The sequence below is a fragment of the Mytilus californianus genome, unplaced genomic scaffold (genome assembly GCF_021869535.1).
Source record: "Mytilus californianus isolate M0D057914Y unplaced genomic scaffold, xbMytCali1.0.p SCAF_9, whole genome shotgun sequence".
NCBI lineage: Eukaryota > Metazoa > Mollusca > Bivalvia > Mytilida > Mytilidae > Mytilus > Mytilus californianus.
The window spans coordinates 59342131-59363291 of NW_026262745.1; the positions used below are offsets into that span (position 1 = coordinate 59342131).

At 33.1% G+C, this 21161-nt stretch overlaps 1 protein-coding gene across 1 annotated transcript; it reads right to left on the reverse strand.

The window, feature by feature from the left end:
- Nucleotides 1-425: 425 nt before the first annotated feature.
- LOC127714221 (golgin subfamily A member 6-like protein 22) lies at nt 426-19666 on the reverse strand. The gene is made up of 9 exons (XM_052220245.1): nt 19556-19666; nt 16066-16376; nt 15081-15145; nt 10815-10880; nt 9391-10407; nt 7863-8079; nt 6607-6693; nt 5645-5731; nt 426-4399 (listed from the first exon to the last, which is right to left on the reverse strand). Exons 4-9 carry the CDS (start codon nt 10856-10858, stop codon nt 4124-4126), a joined length of 1728 nt encoding a protein of 575 aa, XP_052076205.1. The 5' UTR covers nt 10859-10880; nt 15081-15145; nt 16066-16376; nt 19556-19666; the 3' UTR covers nt 426-4123.
- Between the last annotated feature and the right edge of the window lie 1495 nt (nt 19667-21161).

The window sequence follows — 21161 nt, forward strand, 5'->3', positions numbered from 1 at the left end:
ACTGTGCCATACATGTACCCAAAAATATATTGATCAAAATTCAGAGAGGGTATACATACAATGACATTAATGCACTGAAAAGTCTTTGAAATTTAGTTAGAATATATGATGCAAGCTTTTAACCTCAATTTGTAGTTATGGGTAAAAGGATCTTTAGCTACTAATATTGAAACTCCCAAAAATCAGTTACTTGTTAAAAATAGCATGCGGAAGTTTCATTTAAATCCAGTGTTTCCGATTTAGGCATGTTGATACAAAATGCAAACGTCGTAAGGAAGGGAAAACAAAATGGGCAAAAGAAATATATTATGCCCGGCGATTATTGTACACCTTGCTATATATGCATTTCTTTACTTTTGTACAAACAAACAAAAAATAGCTGAGAAATATCTTAGTACAAAAGCCTACAAACAATAACTCGTATGTTCTAAATACTTTTTTTTTATTATAAAACTATACTACAAAATTCTTATCATTTTCTTTGCAGAATATAAATACAAGGTTTTATGCATTATTTTTTAATAAACATATTTTTTAACATAGTTTTACGTTGTTTGTTTTAATATCATCTGCGTTTTATACCAGTTAGTAAGTATCAGCCGAATATATATGCTTTTAAAGTATACCAGGCAGAGACGGATCCAGGATTTTTTAAAAGGGATCCGTAATTCCATAAAACGGATAATACCACCGAGCGAAGCAAGGCGAAAAATATTTTGGACCATTTTATGCTAAAAAATCATATAAATCGTAAAACAAAAATGATGTAATAAATTTGTTTGTGGCGACCAAAGGGAGGCGTACGCCCTCTACGCCCCCTGTTACTACTGTACTTAACCATGAGAAGATAAGTTTCTAAAAATCTTCGATCATAAAAAAGCAATATAGAAATCTATTAATATGTCCAAAATCATAATAGAAAAACGCCTGAAAAAGATAGGTTTATGATGATTTTTTTAAAGTTGAAGTCTTGGAGTAAACATTGTCACTGCTGTTGAATCAAGATAATCATCAATCTCCTCCTTTTTAGCTCACCTGGCCCGAACTTTCTCATCACTTGGCGTCCGTCGTCCGTCGTCGTCGTTTACTTTTTACATTTTGAACTTCTTCTAGAGAACCACTGAATGGAATGAAAACAAACATGGCATGCATGTTCCTTATGAGGTGTTGACCAAGTGTTGTTACTTTGAAGCCGACCCTTCATCCAAGGTGGCCGTCAGCGGGGGACTTAGTTTAACACAGGACCCTATGGGAAATACATACAAATGTCTTCTTTTAGAAAACCACTGAATGGAATGAAACCAAACATGGCATGCATGTTCCTTATGAACTGCTAACCAAGTGTTGTTACTTTGAAGCCGATCCATAATCCAAGATGGCCGCCTAGGGGTGACTTAGTTTAACATAGGACCCTATGGGAAATATTTACAAATGTCTTCTTTTAGAGAACCACTGAATGGAATGAAACCAAACATGGCATGAATGTTCCTTATGAGATGCTGACCAAGTGTTGTTACTTTGAAGCCGATCCATCATCCAAGATGGCCGCCAGCGGGGGACTTAGTTTAACATAGGACCCTATGGGAAATACATACGAATGTCTTCTTTTAGAGAACCACTGAATGGAATGAAACCAAACATGGCATGAATGTTCCTTATGAAGTGCTGACCAAGTGTTGTTACTTTGAAGCTGATCCATCATCCAAGATGGCCACCAGCTGGGGACAGTGTTTAACAAAGGACCCTATGGACAATACATACAAATGTCTTCTTTTAGAGAACCACTGAATGGATTGAAACCAAACATGGCATGAATGTTCCTTATGCGGTGCTGACTAAGTGTTGTTACTTTGAAGCTGATCCTTCATCCACGATGGCCGCCAGCGGGGGGACTTCCTTTAACATAAGGCCCTATTGGAAATACATACAAATGCTTCTTCTAGAGGTGCACTGAATGGAATGAAACCAAACATGGCATAAATGTTTCTTATGAGGTTGCTACTTTGTTGCTGATTTACTGTTCAAGATGGCCACCAGGATTTTTTATTAAATTACAGGGCCAATATTAAACCAAATTTGGTCTCACTTATTATTAGGGTATCTGTAATGATTTTAATCTATTTTAACATGATTTCCAAAACCAAAGTAGAATCAGGTGAGCGACACAGGCTCTTGAGAGCCTCTAGTTTAATATATCTAGGCTTAAAAAATTTAATGGACCTATACATAAGGTCTGGATGGGGTTTACAAAATAGAGAATAATGGGCAAAAGGTGCAGAATAAAGGGCAAAACAATAAAAAACAAACGAAATATAGGCTAAAAAGTAAAGAATAGAGGATTATGGGGGTGTTAAAATATAAAGAATAGAGAAGAATGTGCAAAATAGACAAAGAATAGAATAAAATGGTTTAAAACATAAAGAATAAAGAAATTGAGGACCCTCCTCCCAATCCAGACGCTCATGCATTTGATGGATGATACAATTGAGTTATATCAGGTTATGTTTGCCCGACACTCCACACCACTGTGGGATACATAAGGCTGTACATATTATTACGTGTAAGCAACTTTTATAATGTACACATAAGACAGCAAGTAATTGTATATTCAGTTCGAATCATAAACAGTATTTAATTTTTATATGCTTTACAAATTGTTTTTAACTTTTTACTTTAAAACTGTTTAAAAAAAGAAGAAAAATAAACACTGTGCTATAGGAAATCTTGTCCAGGAAAGCTATATATTATATAATATATAAAATAAGAAGATATATATATAAACATATTTTAAGCATATATAATTTGCTAACACGTCTGGGTCTTCAAAATTACTATGTTGGAGACAATGAATTGAATTCTATAAAAAAAAACACACTTTTATGGTAGCTGCTCAGATATGAAAAAAAACTATAAATAGTATAAAACTTATGATTTCTATGTTAATTAATATGCACAAATGCTTCAAATGTTCAAAGTATCTATCTGTCATGGCTAGCCCTGCAATGTAGAAATACTAACAAGTAAATACTGTAAATAGGAATAACAGTAGATGTGGTCTACACGTCAAAGAGACAGTATTCCAACGATACAAAATCCCAAATAGGCATCTTGAAGTCAACAAACGATTTAAAAAACAATAGAGATGTGTCTTTTCATATAAAATATATCATAAAATGTAAAATCGTATAACAAAAATACCGAACTTCAAGGCAAATTAAAAAAATGGGAAGTCCATAAAAACTGACATAATCAAACGCTATCAATCAACTGAAAACCCGAAAAAAAACCTTCCAATTGTCTAAATTATTGTGATTATTTTTAAACATCCTATCAAAGATTTACAAACTATACCAAAAAAATATGTCAAGGTGTTACAGCAGACAACAGATGACGAGGTTAAAATAGGCAGGGTCAATTTTCCATGTATTAAATTTCACAGCAGGGTAATTGTCAAATATTCTTTCAATCTGTTCTAAAATTTATAGCATCATAGTTTTGCGTATGTAATATAGGCTTCTAGCAATATTATGGATTTTGACCAACTGAGTGAAGCATATACAGGGAAAACAGTACCTCTTTCCTAAATATCTGAAAGCTCATCTTACCATTGCTTACCAGACGAACACTAGTAAAAGTTAAGTGGTGTCATGAATGGATTGATGCCTTTCAGCGGGTAGTATTTCAACGAAAACTTAACTTTATTCTATATGGATATGCAACTTCCTTATCTGATCTAGGAAATTAGTATTTAAATAATAACCATCTATGTATCGGTTGTTCAAGGGGTAGATGAATAAAAGATGTATATGTGTATTTTCTAAAAAAAGAGTATGGCTAGGATGTAAAATGAATTCAATTTAAAATGTTCAAGTGAAAAAAATATGGCTGTGGTTAAAAAAAACACCGATTGTGCCCCAATAAATAATCCGTTATCCTGCTCAGCACATTATTTTCATATTACAACAATAAATGCAATCCATATCATACTGTCTTAAATATAGTCTTTACAACTGCTCAACAAAAAAACTTGGGCTTCCATCAAACATTTTTAACAATAACCGTTTATTTTCCACATGAAACGTTAAAGGTCACAATAAAGTACTTCCTGAGTTTACTTTTAAGCTTAGCGTTTTTTCTTGATTGGTTGCACCACACTTTTTACCATCACAGGACCGTCTAAGGTTAGCCTCATGGTAGGCCAAACAACGTAGTCCACAATGTCTCCAGAAACTGTGAACTCTCTCATTAAGTCTTTATCTAGTGTAACCCCATGGTCATAGTTGAACTCGAAGGCGATTGGTGGATCTTGTACTTGTGTCAACCAACAAATTGCTATACACTCTTCTGCAAAATCTTTCATCAAGCCTGTGAGTTCTTGGTCATTTTGTCTGGCATATTGCTGAAACAATAAAAATGGTTCATATGTGTGCGTTGGTTTTTCTTTTCTTTTTTTTTTAGGTGAAACACCTATGGCGTGTGTCAAAAAAATGCTAAACTACCTTTTAAAACAGATTGGTCAGTGTAGGCGGATTGATTTGATTGACTGTTGTTTAAAATGCTTACCGTCCAGTAGCGAATATATCATAGAATTGAGAATCGAAACAAGGAATGTGCCAAAGAGACAACAACCTGACCAAAGAGCAGAAAACAGCACAATGCCACCAATGGGTTTTCAACGCAGCGAGAAAATCTCGCACCCGGAGTCGGTCTTCAGCTGGCACAGTTTAGCATGTTTAGAACGAGAACAAATTGACAATAATTTCAATCAGTTGGAAAATCCGAAAATTAGGTCGACTTTAATAATTGCGTGTTGTGCTGTTACACTACCCTAGGTAAGAGGAGGGCTGAGCGCTCATAAACATGTTTAACCCGCCACATTATTTAAGTATGTTCAAGTCAGGAGTCTGTTATTCAGTAGTTGTCTTTGGTTGCTGTCTGTCTTATTTATTTAATCGTTTATCTTTTAAGTATTAATATTGCAGTAGTTTTCCTTCGAATGGTTTCATGTTACACATGATCGTAATATAAGTATTTTTGTTATGGATTGAAAAAGGCAATATCAATCGGGAAAACTTCTTTTTAATCTCCTCCTGTTGACCACAAAGCAATAGACTGACACGAAAGGGGTTCCTTGTTGTAAAAATGGGGTAAGTTCATTTTCTATCTCGCACACAAACGAAGACTATACATAACACCAATCGTTTCAGTAACACAACACGAGATTGTACTCATCTTTATTTGCTGAGAACATCGTCTCATCCAGCTACATATTCTTAACAAGGTACATGTAAAACAAAAATGGAACGCTTCTAAATAGAGGGTCTGGATATGGGGTTTTCTAATCTTTATTTTCACTGACCCATTATTCTTTATTCTATACACACCATCAAATATAAAGTTGTCGTTGTGGGGGCCATACACTTGTATATTCTTGTGGTATGAATGAACAGCTAAGACAACCAATACAAACCCTTTTAATATATTTTAAATTACAAAAAAAACATACCCTATAATATATTTTTTTACACTCGCATTTTCTCTCGTTCAATCACCCACTCGCATGTTCTCTCGTTCTTATATATGATATGTACGCCCATGTGCTTTTCTTAAACATTATGACGTATTAATTTGAAATGTTTCTTACCTGAACAATGGATGGCAGTGTTTGCTGAGCATTTGATTTTCTAATATTTCTAATCGTTGATATATCTATACTACCGGCATTTTGATCCTGAAAAAAAAAAACCAAGTTACATGTGAATGAGTTCAGAGTGCGTTTGGTTGTACAATAGTTATAGAGAGACGCGAAAGGTACCAAAGGGACATTCAAACTCATATTAAGACGAAAATAAACTGAGAAAGACATGGCAAAACAAGAAAAAGACCAAAAGACAAACATAGAAAACTAAAGACTGAACCCCACTTACCCCACCGATAACCGGGTAACTATAAATTAACCTTTTAGAGATATGGAGATATGGATCATTTGAAGCTAAAAACACAGAAATTTTTTTCATAATAGGCAAACTTGAAACAATCAATATGTGAATGTGATTACTAACTGTTATTTAAGGATACATGTCAGTACTTTGACTATAATGATCGAGCTCAATTGGTCAGTTTGTAAACACCGCGCCTTAGAAATCAAGGCTTATTTAGCATCGAGGCTACAGAGATTTTGTCACTATTATTAGCTTTGTCTTTCTTCTCCTATATGTGCGTATCTCTTACTTTGTTCGCCGGAGCGGATCTAGGGTCTGAGAAAATGGGGGCGTTATAGTGTAAAATGGTAAAAAATTGGTGAGTGTAGCAAATCGATATTTTTCAAACAAAAAGCCATGGAACTACGTTGCTCTGAAGGGTGCTCTCATAGTAATGCTCACACTCATAACCGTGTTCATACATTAGAGATCAGAGAATTAAAGACGAAGAAATTAGTTTTCAGATACATGATATTACAAAGACTATTTTAGGGCCAATTTATGTCTTCCTGGCCCTACTCCTTTCAATTGAATAGTTATACTGCTTGTACCAGTTTCTAACATAACAAACTGGATGACAACATCAGTACATGAACTATGGAGAATATAATTAAAAGATACGAACCAGATTGTCTTGAGAGCAACACATGAGCGATGATATGATAGTTTTCTCTTGGTCTTCAACTGTATGTTTACAAAACTGTAGCACTCTCTGTCAAAAAAGGAAGCATAAGACGTATTTAAAGTTATATTGTTTCTTTTTGTAATGTTTATATGAACATCTTGGACTTTCATGTTCCTGTGATTTTATGCTTTAAACAAATAATCTAAAATAATCTAGTCATGAGGTACTGAGTTTTGAAAAGCATGATTATATTGGAGAAAAAAGAAAGTTACAAGTTATTACATCATTGTATATGGTCTAGATAAAAAAAAATAGGGTGAAGTTTATGTGGACTTTAAATTGCATTAACACCTAACATATTTAGCCTTTACCAGGCCGGGCTAACTAACTCAAATTTTGTTCTATGTTGTGTGTCTTTATTTCTCGGAGGTGACGTCTGTTGTACTTTCAAATAGTTTTGGTAATACCTTTTATTGTATTATACATATATGTTTCATTTCATCAAGGTTACTGACTTTCAAAGCAAAAACAAAATGTTGAGAATAAACATAACAAAACAACGGAGCTAAAATAAGAAAGAAAAAAAAACGATACAGAACAGAAAAAACGATCTTAATGAGGATATGAAATTATCTAATTGTTCAATTCAATATTGTTGGATGCGTTCCGCCTTTATCCAACGAAGATGGCTGACGTAACGGAAAAGAAAAGTAAAGGATACCAAACGGACATTGAAACTCATAAGTCGAAAATAAACTGACAACAACACGGTAAAAAAAAAGAAAAACACCAACAGACAAACAACAGTACACAAAACACAATATAGAAAACTAAAGACTTGAGCAACACGAATCTCACCAACCCCAACAAAAACTGGGGGTGATCTCGTGTGCTCCGTCAGAGTAAGCAGATCCTGCTCCACATGTTAAAGTTAATACAAATGTATTTACGGAATTTGATTTGAATGTATGAGGGATTTGTAGCTTTTGTTCAAAACTGGTCCAACTTTTTTGAACTTTTGTTTTAAATCAAGCCTATTCAACTTAGTATTTTTCTCGTTACCTTCCATCCATTTTTATTCGAGTGTCACTGATGAGTCGTGTGTAGACAAAACGCACGTTCTGCGTACCAAATTACAAGTCTTGTAGTATATTCTATAGATTTTCACAGCACTGTGATTTGCTAATAAAGAAATAAAATAAGTTTTTCAGAAGCAAAAAAAAAAAGAGTTCATGAAAATGACTGATATAAAACACCTCAAAAATTGACATGATCTCCATAGCCGCCATTTTTTCCTTTTCACCGCTGTCATTTACATCAGTATAGGAATCCGTAAGTTCGTCAAATATATCGGTCCAAAGATTGTCGTACAACTGTTGGTACCTTTCTACCAGTTTTAAGGGTCTGTTGGGGTCTCCTAGATCTGTTATATTTGGATCCCCATCTAGCTTACTAGCAGATAACGAGCTCAACCTAAAACAAAAAACGTAGAGACTGTTGGAATATATACTTTAACATCAATGTTCTTTTATTCCCCTACCTTGCAGGTGTCCAATCTGCGTAAAATCATTATACTAGTAAAATTAAATACACTAACTTACTACAGTTGCAGGTTAAAATAAAGAGCTGTGCCATGAGTGCATGATGCGCCCTTCGCTCTAAAGTGTAAAAAATGGACAGATTAATTTTGACAATTTTTCAACGAATAAACTCCGCTGTGTCATATCAGAAATTTATAAATAACAAAGGGGAGTACTTCAATAGATATACATAAGTCACCAAAGTTTCATAAAAACTGCTCAAAGCATTTTTGAGTTATTGTACGAAAACTGGAAAATCACCTCTTTTTATGAATAAAGTCCCAATACTCCAAAACGTAAAATCAGAAATTTTAAAAAATCGAAAGGGAGCTTATGCCAATATATATAAACAATTGATCAAAGTTTCATGAAAATTTTCTCAAAGCATGTTATAGTTATATTCAGAAAACTACAAAATCCTCCATTTTTTATGAATAAAATCCCACAATTTGGTCCCATAAATCGGAAACTTAAAATCTAAAATTTATTTTTGATTTATTGTACGAAGTGTTGACGACAGACGGACGGACAGACGGGCGTACAACGGCATACCATAATACGTACCGTATTTGGAGACGGGCCGTATAAAAATGACTGACATGCGCACAGCAATGCAAAGACATTTATAAATGTTTTACAACGTTTCATAAACCATCAAAGAAAAAAACATTAAAATAAAAAAAAATTGAAAATACTGTCTTCACTGAGGTGGTATTTTTGAACGCGGAGTATCAACTTGGATAAGGCTAAAACGCCTGCTGTGATTTTCAAACGTGTCGACTATTATAGTAAGTGACTTTTTCTTCAAATTAGAAGAAATCTGGAAGATTTTAAAAGGTTATCTATTGGACTAGTAAGACTCGATAAGCATCTACATAAATTGTGGGGCATGACCGAAACACTCAAAAAGTATCTGGTCACAGCTTGGAGTATGGACGTAACTCGATCAATATATGATCATATTCTGGAGCATTTACGCAAGACTTAAAAAACAACCTTTTAAAACCGTGAGATATGAAGCATTTGTTAAAATGGTAGAAAATTACCCCCCCCCCCCCCCCAAAAAAAAAATAAATAAATAAATAAACACCAAAAGACTAAAAAAGCATCTGTTGAAATCGTAAAGCATGATTGACAATTGATTAAACGTGTAATGTACATTCATGTTGCATTTGAAAAGTAAAAAGAGATTAAACATACATACCTATTTCGTAGATCGTCTAATTCTTCGTTTTTCTGTTTTAGTTCATTCTGCATCTGCGCAAACTGATCCTTTAGAGCCTCACACTCTCGAGTTTTTCTTTCATAAAAATCACTACTTTTAATCAAATCATTACCAATGCTTTCTAATTCTTCGTTTTTCTGTTTTAGTTCATTCTGCATCTGCGCAAACTGATCCTTTAGAGCCTCACACTCTCGAGTTTTTCTTTCATTAAAATCACTACTTTTAATCAAATCATTACCAATGCTTTCTAATTCTTCGTTTTTCTGTTGTTTTTCTGCTCTAACTTTTATAAGTTCATTTGTTAATGTATCTTTCTCGTACAGAAGTTCTTCCTTTAGCTTTTGAAGTTCCTCCCTTTCAAGTTTGTCTTCTTTCTTGGTTTTCTGGTGACCTTTTTGCTCCTCAATAAGTTGATTTTGTACGGTTTCTAATTCTTCGTTTTTCTGTTGTTTTTCCGTTCTAACTGTGATAAGTTCATTTGCTAATGTATCTTTCTCGGACAGAAGTTCTTCCTTCAGCTTTTGAAGTTCCTCCCTTTCAAGTCTTTCTTCTTTCTTGGTTTTCTGGTAAGCTTTTTGCTCCTCAATAAGTTGATTTTGTACGGTTTTTAATTCTTGTAAAAGTTCCTCTGACTTTGTACCTTTTTCGTTTGGAACTTCTTCTTCCCCATCTTTCATTACTGTTTTTTCGTACTTATCTTCGTCGTTTGTTCTTTTGTAGTCATTTTGAAACTTTTTCTCATTTTCCACAATTGTTTCTTTCAGTTTTGTAATTTCTGAATGAGCTTTTCGCAATTTCTCTTCTAAAAATTCGATTTCCATTGATCGCTTTTTCGTTTCTATCTTTTCGTGTGTCTCCGTTTCCTTGTGACTGTTTAAATCCTGTTCTAACTTTCGATTGTTGTCTTTCAGGGTCTCTATTAAATTATCTCTCACGGTGTTTTCTTTTATCAATATTGCTTTTTCTTCTTGTTGTTTGGATAGTTCTTCTTTCAATCTATAAACCAATAATTCATTTTATGAAGTGTAAACATCACTTCTTTATAAGGACATAATTAATGCTATATATCTCTTTAATAGCTCTTATTTCTTATTTATAATGAAAATAACACATTATCAGAAAAAAAAATGTTCTTGCGTCCAAAGCGCTTTTCAACAACAACTTCTAGATTTAAAGGTTATAGGGTGATTAAAATTTTTAAATTCTCACTGATAATAAAAAAAATCTTGACTACTTCTACAGTATTAACCGACCAAATCAAAAAGGGAGAAATAAATTTAATTTCAAATTGCACTATTGCATAACAGAATCGACACTTTAACCAGTGTGCATATGTACACGAATTACAGTCAGAACATAAACTCTTATTTTGAAGTATGCGACAAACTCAGAAATTAACTCACTTCTTTGCACTTTCCTGTAGTTCAGTAATTTCTACCGGTGTCATTATTTCATCTCCGTTCTGGCCACTGTGATAGAATTGAAAGTACAATGTAAAAATGGAATTAATTCACACAATCCTCACTAAAATTTAAGGCATAACAGATTCGTGGGTATTTTTTGAGTTTTTAACAAAATTAATGCGTATTTTTTAACATTTATTTATGATTGTCTGAAGATGGAACATGCTCATTTTATTTTACAAAATTTAGTATCTTTTAGATATAATCTAATTGAAATTGGTGATTATTGATTATGGTCTATAATTTAACCACTTACATAAATGCAAAATATTTTCAAAAGGATGTAAATCTACAACAACAAAAATTGCGCATGGGGTAAGGCAGACAAACTGTTTTTATTTTAAGGACATAGCTATAGCATTTACGAAAAATCTTTTAAAATAAGAAGGCTATGTTTATTTCAAATTTGAATGAGTTTCAAAAACGTTTCTACTCAGACCTTGTGAATGAAGAGAATGCGGCTGCAAAATTTGAACTACATCTACTCTTGACGATCTTTATATTTTATATATATTATAAACCTCTCATGTCGAAACTGTATACTCGTATTAACTATTAATAAACTAGTATGATTAGACTCGGCATACCAAAACACAGTTTATCGCTTTTTGTCCTTTTCCAACAAGCTGAGACAGTAGGAAATGTGTGGCCATATGTTAACATTGCATTGGCGTAGATTTCGCACTATAAAATAATTTATTTTTCCAACTAATATAAAAATAAAACTAAATGTCCGTTTCCAAGCAGTAGGAAATTTGTGGCCATTTGTTAACATTGCATTGGCGTACATTTCGCACTATAAAATAATTAATATTCCAAACTAATATGGAAAAAAAACTAAATCCGAAAATAAGGTCAACATACAAAATAATTTGATGCGTATATATTACCTAAAACATTAATGCAAATATCAACAACCGTATGTAGTAATCTGCCTAAAACGGATACTGTAAATTCAGAAATTATTGCGTGCATTTATTATTGCGATTTTGTCATTTTAGACTAAAATGCGATTTTAATTTTTGCGATATTGAGAAAAATCCTGTTTAATTCAGATAATAATTTTCAAAATGCGTGTTTAAATTATTGCGATTATAACCATGTCGCATTATTCGCAATAATAAAAAACATCGCAATAATTTCTGAATCATATACAGTTTTATAAATCAACAACCGCAACCTTAAAGACGAACAATATATCAATGTCGACCTAATTTATTGTATAACAATATCGGCAAATTCAACGACGGAAAATAAAGTTTTAAATTTCTATGGATTTTTATCAGGAGTGTGAAGAAATGGAAATGTGACATTGAGAAAGTATTTAAGTAACGATCAAAAACTGAAAGACATTTACCGGTCAACCTACGGCCTAAAAATGGGTGTCAAAACATACCATGGCTCTGCAATCGCCCCGATTCTACAAAAAATGTTCTGAGACTATCAAAGTTCTATCCTCTATCGTCATCAAATTATTCCTTTAACAAAGAAAACCAGATATGAACAGGGCAAGCAATGACGAAGTTTTAACTTTGTATATGCATATAAACATACGGTAGCCAAAGAAAAGTTTGAAACAAATTTGGACAGTATTATACTAGAAAACTCCCCGAACTCAAAAACGTATTGGAAACTTATGAAAATGTTGATTAAATCAAATAAAAATTCGGACAACATGTATACCCCCTCTCCAAAATATTATAAATGATAATGGACTAAACGATGTCGTATATGAAGATGAGGAAAAATGCAGCTTATTAAACAAATATTTTAGTATGATTTCAAAACTTGATGAAGAACATGTAAATTTACCCGAATTTAAAACAAAAACTGATAGTAAATTTTCGGAAATCAAAATAAATACACAAGAATTCATAGATATTATCCAGATATCAGATCCAAACAAGGCATCAGGCCCAGATGTGATCAGCCATAAAATGCTCAAGTTATGTCCGGAAAAGGTTGCAGTTCCGCTAAACATTATATTCAAAAAATCTTTAAGAGAAGGCAAATATCCAACCAGTTGGAAGATAGCTAATTTAATACCTATTTTCAAAAAGGGGGATTCATCCTTGCCTTCAAATTACAGACCAATTTCTCTTATTAGTTGTGTTGGAAAAGTAATGGAAAGAGTTGTTTTAAGCACTTGTATAACCATCTACACGCTAACAAATTAATTTATGAATATCAATCCGGATTTCTTCCCAAAAATTCAACTGTCCATCAACTTTTAGAAATATACAACTGCATCTTAAACTCTTTGGAAAAAAAAGAAATAAACTGTTTTGTATTCTGTGATTTCTCTAAAGCGTTTGACAAAGTTTGGCATAGAGGTCTTATTCACAAACTGAAAGCCTATGGTATTGATGGAACCTTATTACATTGGTTTGAAGATTATCTGCATGACAGGAAACAAAGAGTAGTACTGAATAATTCGTCCTCCTCCTTTTGTAATGTGTCAGCAGGTGTACCCCAGGGATCTGTTTTAGGCCCTCTTCTCTTTGTTTTATATATTAATGATATTGCTGATAAGCTTACATCGCTGTGTAGGCTATTTGTAGACGACACTTCATTCAGTTATTCCGGTAGCGATGGTGAACAGATTAAATCTGTGATCGACCGCGACCTGAAAAAACTGGATGTTGGGTCAACTAAATGGCTTATGTCATTTAATCCTGATAAAACAGAAATTATGATATTTTCAAATATTGAGATACCAGATCTCAACTTTTCCCTAAATGATAAAACTATCCCTATAAATACATCGCATAAGCACCTGGGAGTTATCTTTAGTTGTGACGCAAAATGGAACAATCATATTGAAAGTATAATTACAAGTGTAAAGAAACACCTTAATGTTCTGCGTAAACTTAAATATCGACTGTCTCGTAATAACTTAGAAAAACTTTATCTAGTTTTTATTAGACCCATTTTTGAATATGCCACGGAAGTGTGGGATAATTGTGGGATATGTTATTCAAATAAATTAGAAAATTTGCAATTGGAAGCCGCAAGAATTGTAACAGGTCTACCAATCTTCACTAAAACTGATACTCTGTACTCTGAGGTTGGCTGGGAATCTTTATATGAAAGACGAAGAAGAAGAAAATTACAGATGTTTTATAATATAAATAAAAAACATGCACCTGAGTATCTGTGTAATCTTGTCCCCCCGTGTATACAAAGTACAACCAACTATCCGTTGCGAAACGGTCAAAATATCATTGTTCCATTTTGTAGACTTTCCCTTACCACTGAATCTTTTATTCCATCCACAATACGAGAATGGAATAAGCTTGACTTAAAAATTCGACTTAAAAATTCGAAACACCGACTCTTATATCTAAATTTAAGAGAGAATTGAAAAATGAAAGTGTTCAGAGTAGAGTTGCGCCGTATTATATGTACGGTCCGAGGAAACTGAATATTATTTTAACTCAATTGCGATGTTCCGCTTCATTTTTAAACTCTGACCTTTTCAAAGCTAACATTATACTGGATCCTTCGTGTCAGTGTGGTTATAAGAAGATGTGGTATGAGTGCCAATGAGACAACTGGGTCTGATATTGAGGATGTTCATCACTTTCTTTTAGTTTGCCCAAAATACACTACATGTAGAGAAATTTTACTTAACAATCTTAATTGGCTTACTGGAAACTTTATTATTGATACTAAACTATTAACTTGCGGAGATCTGGAACTCTCGAATGAACAAAATCTCCTAATTTTCAAACATGTTCAAGATTTTATTAAAAGGTCTAACAGATTTCTAGTACCCTTCATAAACTATTATTGCTACTGGCACGGATGATCATCACCATCAAAAACCTAAGTCAACATCACAGAAAATATAATTTGCTTCTTTTTCTTTTCCTCCTTTTCCATTCTTCTTGTTCTTTTTTTCTTTTTATTTATAGTTCGTATAATATTTAATGAATTTGTTAGCTTTACATGCATGCTCATAATGTTATTATTGTATATATACTTGTATTGTAATATGGAGAAGACTTCATAAGTATGATTTACTTGTGTCTCATCCATTTGCTGATATTTAGCAAATACAATATTTTTAAACTAAACATACGGTGTTGTTCAGTCTCTACCTTCCTCAGGGAAATACAAATACCATATAATTATTTACATCCAACAATGTCATAGTGGTTGCCACATATAAAATTTATGGCAGATCAGATGCATGTAACTTACTCTGAACGTTTTCTTTTATTACTTTTGCTTTTTGGATCTTGTCCTTTCACTGGTGTTGTCCAACCCTGCAAAGAGAATGTAGAAATATATTATAATAATTTATCATAATGCAACTACAATCCTATCTGTCAATGCAGAAACGTTTTCACGTGAACAAAGAGAGAGAGAGAGAGAGAGAGAGAGAGAGAGAGAGAGAGAGAGAGGAGAGAGAAGAGAGAGAGAGAGAGAGAGAGAGAGAGAGAGAGAGAGGAGAGAGAGAGAGAGAGAGAGAGAGAGAGAGAGAGAGAGAGAGAGTAGATACCAAAGTGAACAATCGTATTTAGCATTAGTCTAATAAAAGCGACAACGTCTTAGTCAAAATAAAACGACGAAAGAACAAACAAAAATATCAAAATTTTACATAACAACTAAAAACTGAGCAACACAAACCCCCATAAAATATTGGAGACGAACTAATGTGTTTCGGAGAAGCAAGCAGTTCCTGCTCCAGATGTGGTACTCGTCATGTTGCTCAAGCAATTAAAAATCCGATATTGGTAATGTGACAATTGAGGGAAGTATGATAGGATTATGGTTACGATAAGTGGAACAAATCCATGGTCATATGTGACACGGGTATTCCATTACGAACAACCCAAATCATGATCGCGCGCGAAAAAACTTTCGAAAGGGTGACTTCAATTGAACACATTTCGAATGTTAATTGTAGGCTTATTACATGTAAAAGACAGTGTTTTACTGTGAAAGAGGACGAATTTAGTATCATTAATACTAGAACAAATGTGTTGGAAATCGTATGATATTTACGATGTTTTACAAAAAAAAACCAGAAAAAAAACAAAAAACCGAAAAGGCTAAATACTAAACATAAGCTTGCAAGATCATGAATTTACATTGATTAAAAACTATACAGAAAGATTAATAATACGTCATAAACTAACTTTACTCATTTTCCATTGTGGGTAATTATTTTGAAAAAAAATACCTGAAAAATCTGTTGAAATTCTTCAAAATTTTTCTTTACGTCTTTATTTCCAAGAACACTCTTTGACGACTTCTGAATGGATGCTGCCAAATCATAAAGCGCTTTGGGAAGTTTTAACTCCTCATAAAAACCAGGAAGTATTTTTTCTATCTTATTTGTTATTTTTTAATTTCTCAGCACTGTTTGATAGTTCCGATGCTGTATCCATGGCTTCGGGTGTTACCGGTGCCTTGGTTCTTGGAGATTGTCGTGTCGCTTTTGTTGGTGTCTTTTCAGGCGATTTACCCTTCTTTCTTCCTTTACCACTCATTCTTAAAAAAATATAGAAATTTTTGCAAGACATATTGTTATTTTCAAAGATGGAAGATACATAAGGGGCTGGATAGGAATTACATAATAGAGAATAATGGGCCAATACTACAGAAAAAAGGACAAACAAATAAATTAAAGTAAAACTTAAGCTAAACAAAAAGGAATACAGAATAATGAGCAAATACGATGAAGAATAAAGAGAAAATTGCTTAAAATTAAAAAAAAAATACAGAAAAGAAGGACACCCCCTTCCAGACCCCCATAAAGTATGTTAAGAAGGATGTTCGCTACTCTTATTTTTGACTTTTTGTCAGATATTCAGAATCCTCTAGTTTTATCCATGTTAGTGCCAATAAAAAATTGGCCCGCTAACCCCTATTTTTCTTTTCATAATTTTATTATATATAGTTTAAATAGCCATATTTGAAAATGCTATAAAATCCTTATTATTTTTTCATAATTTTTTAAAGAAAAAGGGTGCCAATGTTAAATGTATGAAAAGTCTAGAGAGAATTATATCCCGCCAAGTTTTCAATGGCTTACATCTCGAAAAGAAGCACACTGACCCTTTATTTTTTTCTACTTTTTTAGTTCTTTTATTTATATACTATCAGTTTATAACAGTCTTTTAAAAAGCTTGTTATTTTGAAACAGAGTAGCGAACATCCTTTAATACGGTGGATGTTTTTAGTCATTGGAGTTCCAGTGACAGGTGCTAGACTAGTCCGTATAATAGTGTGTACTATGCACATATTTTTTTTTCAATGTTCGTGATAAAAAAATATTACTAATTGTATGTTAGTTTAGGAACAACAGAGACATATGGCTCTTGAAACAAGATGGTAAAATAGATTCTTTAGTAATCGTTATTTTACCGCGGCAAGACCCATGCTTCTGTTTGCTAGTATTGATTGATTGATGTTTCTTTCAGTACAATCGGCTATATTATATATCATGGTGTGCATAGTCAGTTTTTAATGGTGGACAAAGTCGGAGTACCTGCATAGAACAAACTGTTGCAGGCAGGAATACTTGCAATCCTAGTCAGTCAACACAGGAATCTAACGTTGCTGAAGAGGGGTTCAAATAAAAAAACTCCCAAAAGATACCAGATTTATAATTTTGAACGCCCGTCGCGCGTTTGATCTTCAAAAGACTCATCACTGTCTTTCGAATCAAAATGTTAAAAGGCCAAATCAAGTACAAAGTTGAAGAGCATTGAGGCCTCAAATTTGAAAGGTTTTGCCAAATAAAGATAAGGTAATATATTCCTAGGGTATGAAATAGCTAGCATTTCGAATAATTAAAAGCTTTCCAAACAATTAATTTATAATTATGACCTTCTTATCAATAATAACGCATGTCAACAATGAAGTCTTGTCGAACTCACACCCTCTGTGCTGACAGGCTAGTAATCACTACAGATGAACTACTAAGACCATTCGGCCATCGAGTCCCTATTAATATATTGACCACTGTGACTTCCAAATAGCTAGTAAACGATGTCATGGTCAGCCATCCCCAAACCAGTACGTAAACTAACATTGTTCATTAAATTCTTGCCCACTTGTATACCTATTTAGCATGCTTCATTCCCGGAAATGTATTGGTGTGTTAAGTTATCTACCAAGATGTATGGCTATGCCCTGTGATTGTTTTTCTTGTTATAATAGTATCCTTGCTAGCACAACGGGGATGTGCGGTGATTGTTGTAACCATTTAATCGTCCGTCCGTTCGTTCGCACTTTGTAACCTTCTCCTTCTGAACCACTGTTCGATTTTTTTCATATGTACTTGGGGAAAGGACAATTTGTTTTAGTCCTCCCCTTTTTTCAAAATCCGATATTTCTTTTAATTTCTTTTAATATCAATTATTTTCGCGTTTTTCTGGGTTACATTAACATATATATACCAGAAATAACATGTATTTGCTATATTTGATCAATTCTTAGTTTACTATCCACATCGGTCACTGCTTTCCAAAATTTTACTGTATTATTATCAAAGATTATAAAGAAATGTAATCAAAAATGCTAGTTTTCATATTGCATAATATATTATTATACAGGTGAATTTTGTTAATAAGAACAGTTTAACTTTGAAGAAAAATACGCTGAAATTAAGCCGTTCGTTTCCTTGTTTGAAATGTTTTGCATTTTGTCATATCGGACCCATTACTGCTTACTTTAGGGGATTGCTGAAGGTCGTACGGTGATATGTACCTTACAGCTACGTCATTATGTCTCTTATCGATAGTCGTTAGCAATTACACCACATCTTATTTTTAAATGAATAAAAAAGGAGGAAGGAAAAAGTGCTACCAGTAAACTAAAATGACAATAGATAACAATGTAGTCATTTTATAAGGCTGTTGTTTTAATGTACACATTGTCATTATTTTACTAACATTCAGTGTGTAAACCGGGTTGGCAAGTCTTTCAGTATCATTTTCAAAGTCACATTAACTATGGGTTGTGATATTACTTTTCTTTTAAGTTTTTATATGCTTTATGACTTATATAAACGTAAGGAGATATAGCATGATTACCAATAATACAACTATATCCACCGGAGTCCAAATGGTTGAAACAAAAACAAAAATAATATTTAATTGTTTTTGTCTAAATTGTAGCAAACAGTTTAACTGTTTGGATAGATTAAAGAGATATGACACGCTTTTGTGATATGGGATATAGGGGGTAAAAAATTAGGAATGTGGGATATAAGGGGTAAAAAAATGGGGATGTGGGATATCGAGGGTAAAGTAGTTGAATCTAGGAAAAAGAAGGGGGAGTGGGAAGTGGGAAAATAATATAAAAAAGCGGGAAATGGGAAATGAGCGCACCCGTGTCACCCTCCTCAGATTTGTCAAATATTTTGAATAAAGGAAGACAACTGTACTTGTTCAATTATACAAATACAATGTACAACATTTCTAATTCTGTTTTGAGAAGGTGTAGTACTCGTACATTTCTTAATCTATAAAATATGTACTTTATCCAAATTCTTCAGTTCTATTAGATTACACTATTTTCAAACTCCTTTAATTACACGATTCTCTCCATTAACTCCAGGCAACCTAAACACTTGCTATAAAGTATATAATTAAGTGTGTACACAGAATAAAATATAGTTGATATAAGATACACACAAAAGTAAAATAAGGTAACACACGTACTTGAGAATTGTTGGTCCAAGTTTTTGTCAAATAAGTTTCAAGTCCATATGAAAGCTACTTTCTGTTTCGCAAAGGCTAGCGTCATTTGTAATAACCTTCCTTGTCATGTTCATTTAAATGTTTAAAACTTAATAAAAATTAGGCCAAATGAATTGTACACTTTGTTAAGGATAGGTGGATGTTTGTACATGTTATGGTCTGTACATTTGAAAATCTTTCAACCATAATCGTGTTTTATGTGATGCGAATAAGAAGAATGATATTGAATTTTCCAATTAAGGGCCTTGCTGGGCAACATGACATTCACGTTATTAGATACATCTCAAACTGTGAATCATGTGAATGTTATGGCCGGATCAATATTTTTTTTTTTATCATAGGCTTGTAGAGATAAAGATTGTTGTAAAGCTTTTCTACGATACCTATTTGTTAAATATAAATTATATTTACCCAATCAAAATTTAAACAAACTGAAATTCAACTTAACGTCAATTTTGATTGATGTATATTTATATAATTGGCTTATTCAAAAACAAAAGTTTTTATTGAACATACTGTTATACCGAAGATGCAGGATAGCTTTAAAAGAATAAAGGGTTAACATATTAGCTATTATTTGGCCCTGAAACTGTAAACATAGTGCAATTCTCCAATGTGAAATAAAAAGATTTTATAAGAAAATGAATAGGATTTGAAAATGTTTAAATTACCAAAGTAAAGTAAAGTCTTTGTAAGTTGTCTTAATGTGTAAAAGTAGAATTACGTATACATAAAAGTCAAAATTCAAATCTAACATTTCAGGTGTCTATTTTATAACAGCCTTATGTCTGGTGCTCGAGGTCTGGTGACCAACTTCAGAAACTTCAGAAACATGGATGTTTGACTGATTTCTCAGTATTTTGAACTCAAAAGGGTCTAAAGTTTCCTTAGCATACTGTAACCCGGAGACTGGCTACTGGAATGATGATGATAACGAAGTAGTTGTCAGAAGTTGGCGATGCCAACGATAGATAACAAAACATTTTTTTTTTTGCGGGGGGGGGGGGGGGGGGGTGGGGGGCTGTTATTTCGACGAAGTTTGTTGTTGGTGGTTTCATTGATTTGCTCTCTTGTTCTCACATCATAATCTAACGTAGTTCAAACTTCCTGTATTTTTTTTTTGTGTATTATGGCAATATGTTAAAATACGATAGCCAACAAATCAATAAAACATCATAGGACTTAATGTTTGTCAAGGATTTATATAGATATAGTAAGATGTGGTATGAGTGCCAATGAGACAACTCTCCATCCAAGTAACAATTTATAAAAGTAAACCATTATAGGTCAAGGTACGGCCTTCAACACGGAGCATTGGCTCACACCGAACAGCTTGAAGCTATAAAGGGCCCCAAAAAATTACTAGTGTAAAACCATATATGAATGGATTGAACTACCCTCCAAAACTCTATAACAAAAGTGTGATATTATACCAGAGACATCCGTATATGTCTCCATTTTACAGGCTATCGTGAGAAATTGGCTCAGATTTTTTATGCAATCACACTTTTTTTAAGAATTTCTGCGTGGGTAATTTCTCAGAATTGATTTTTTTGTTTTTTTTTTA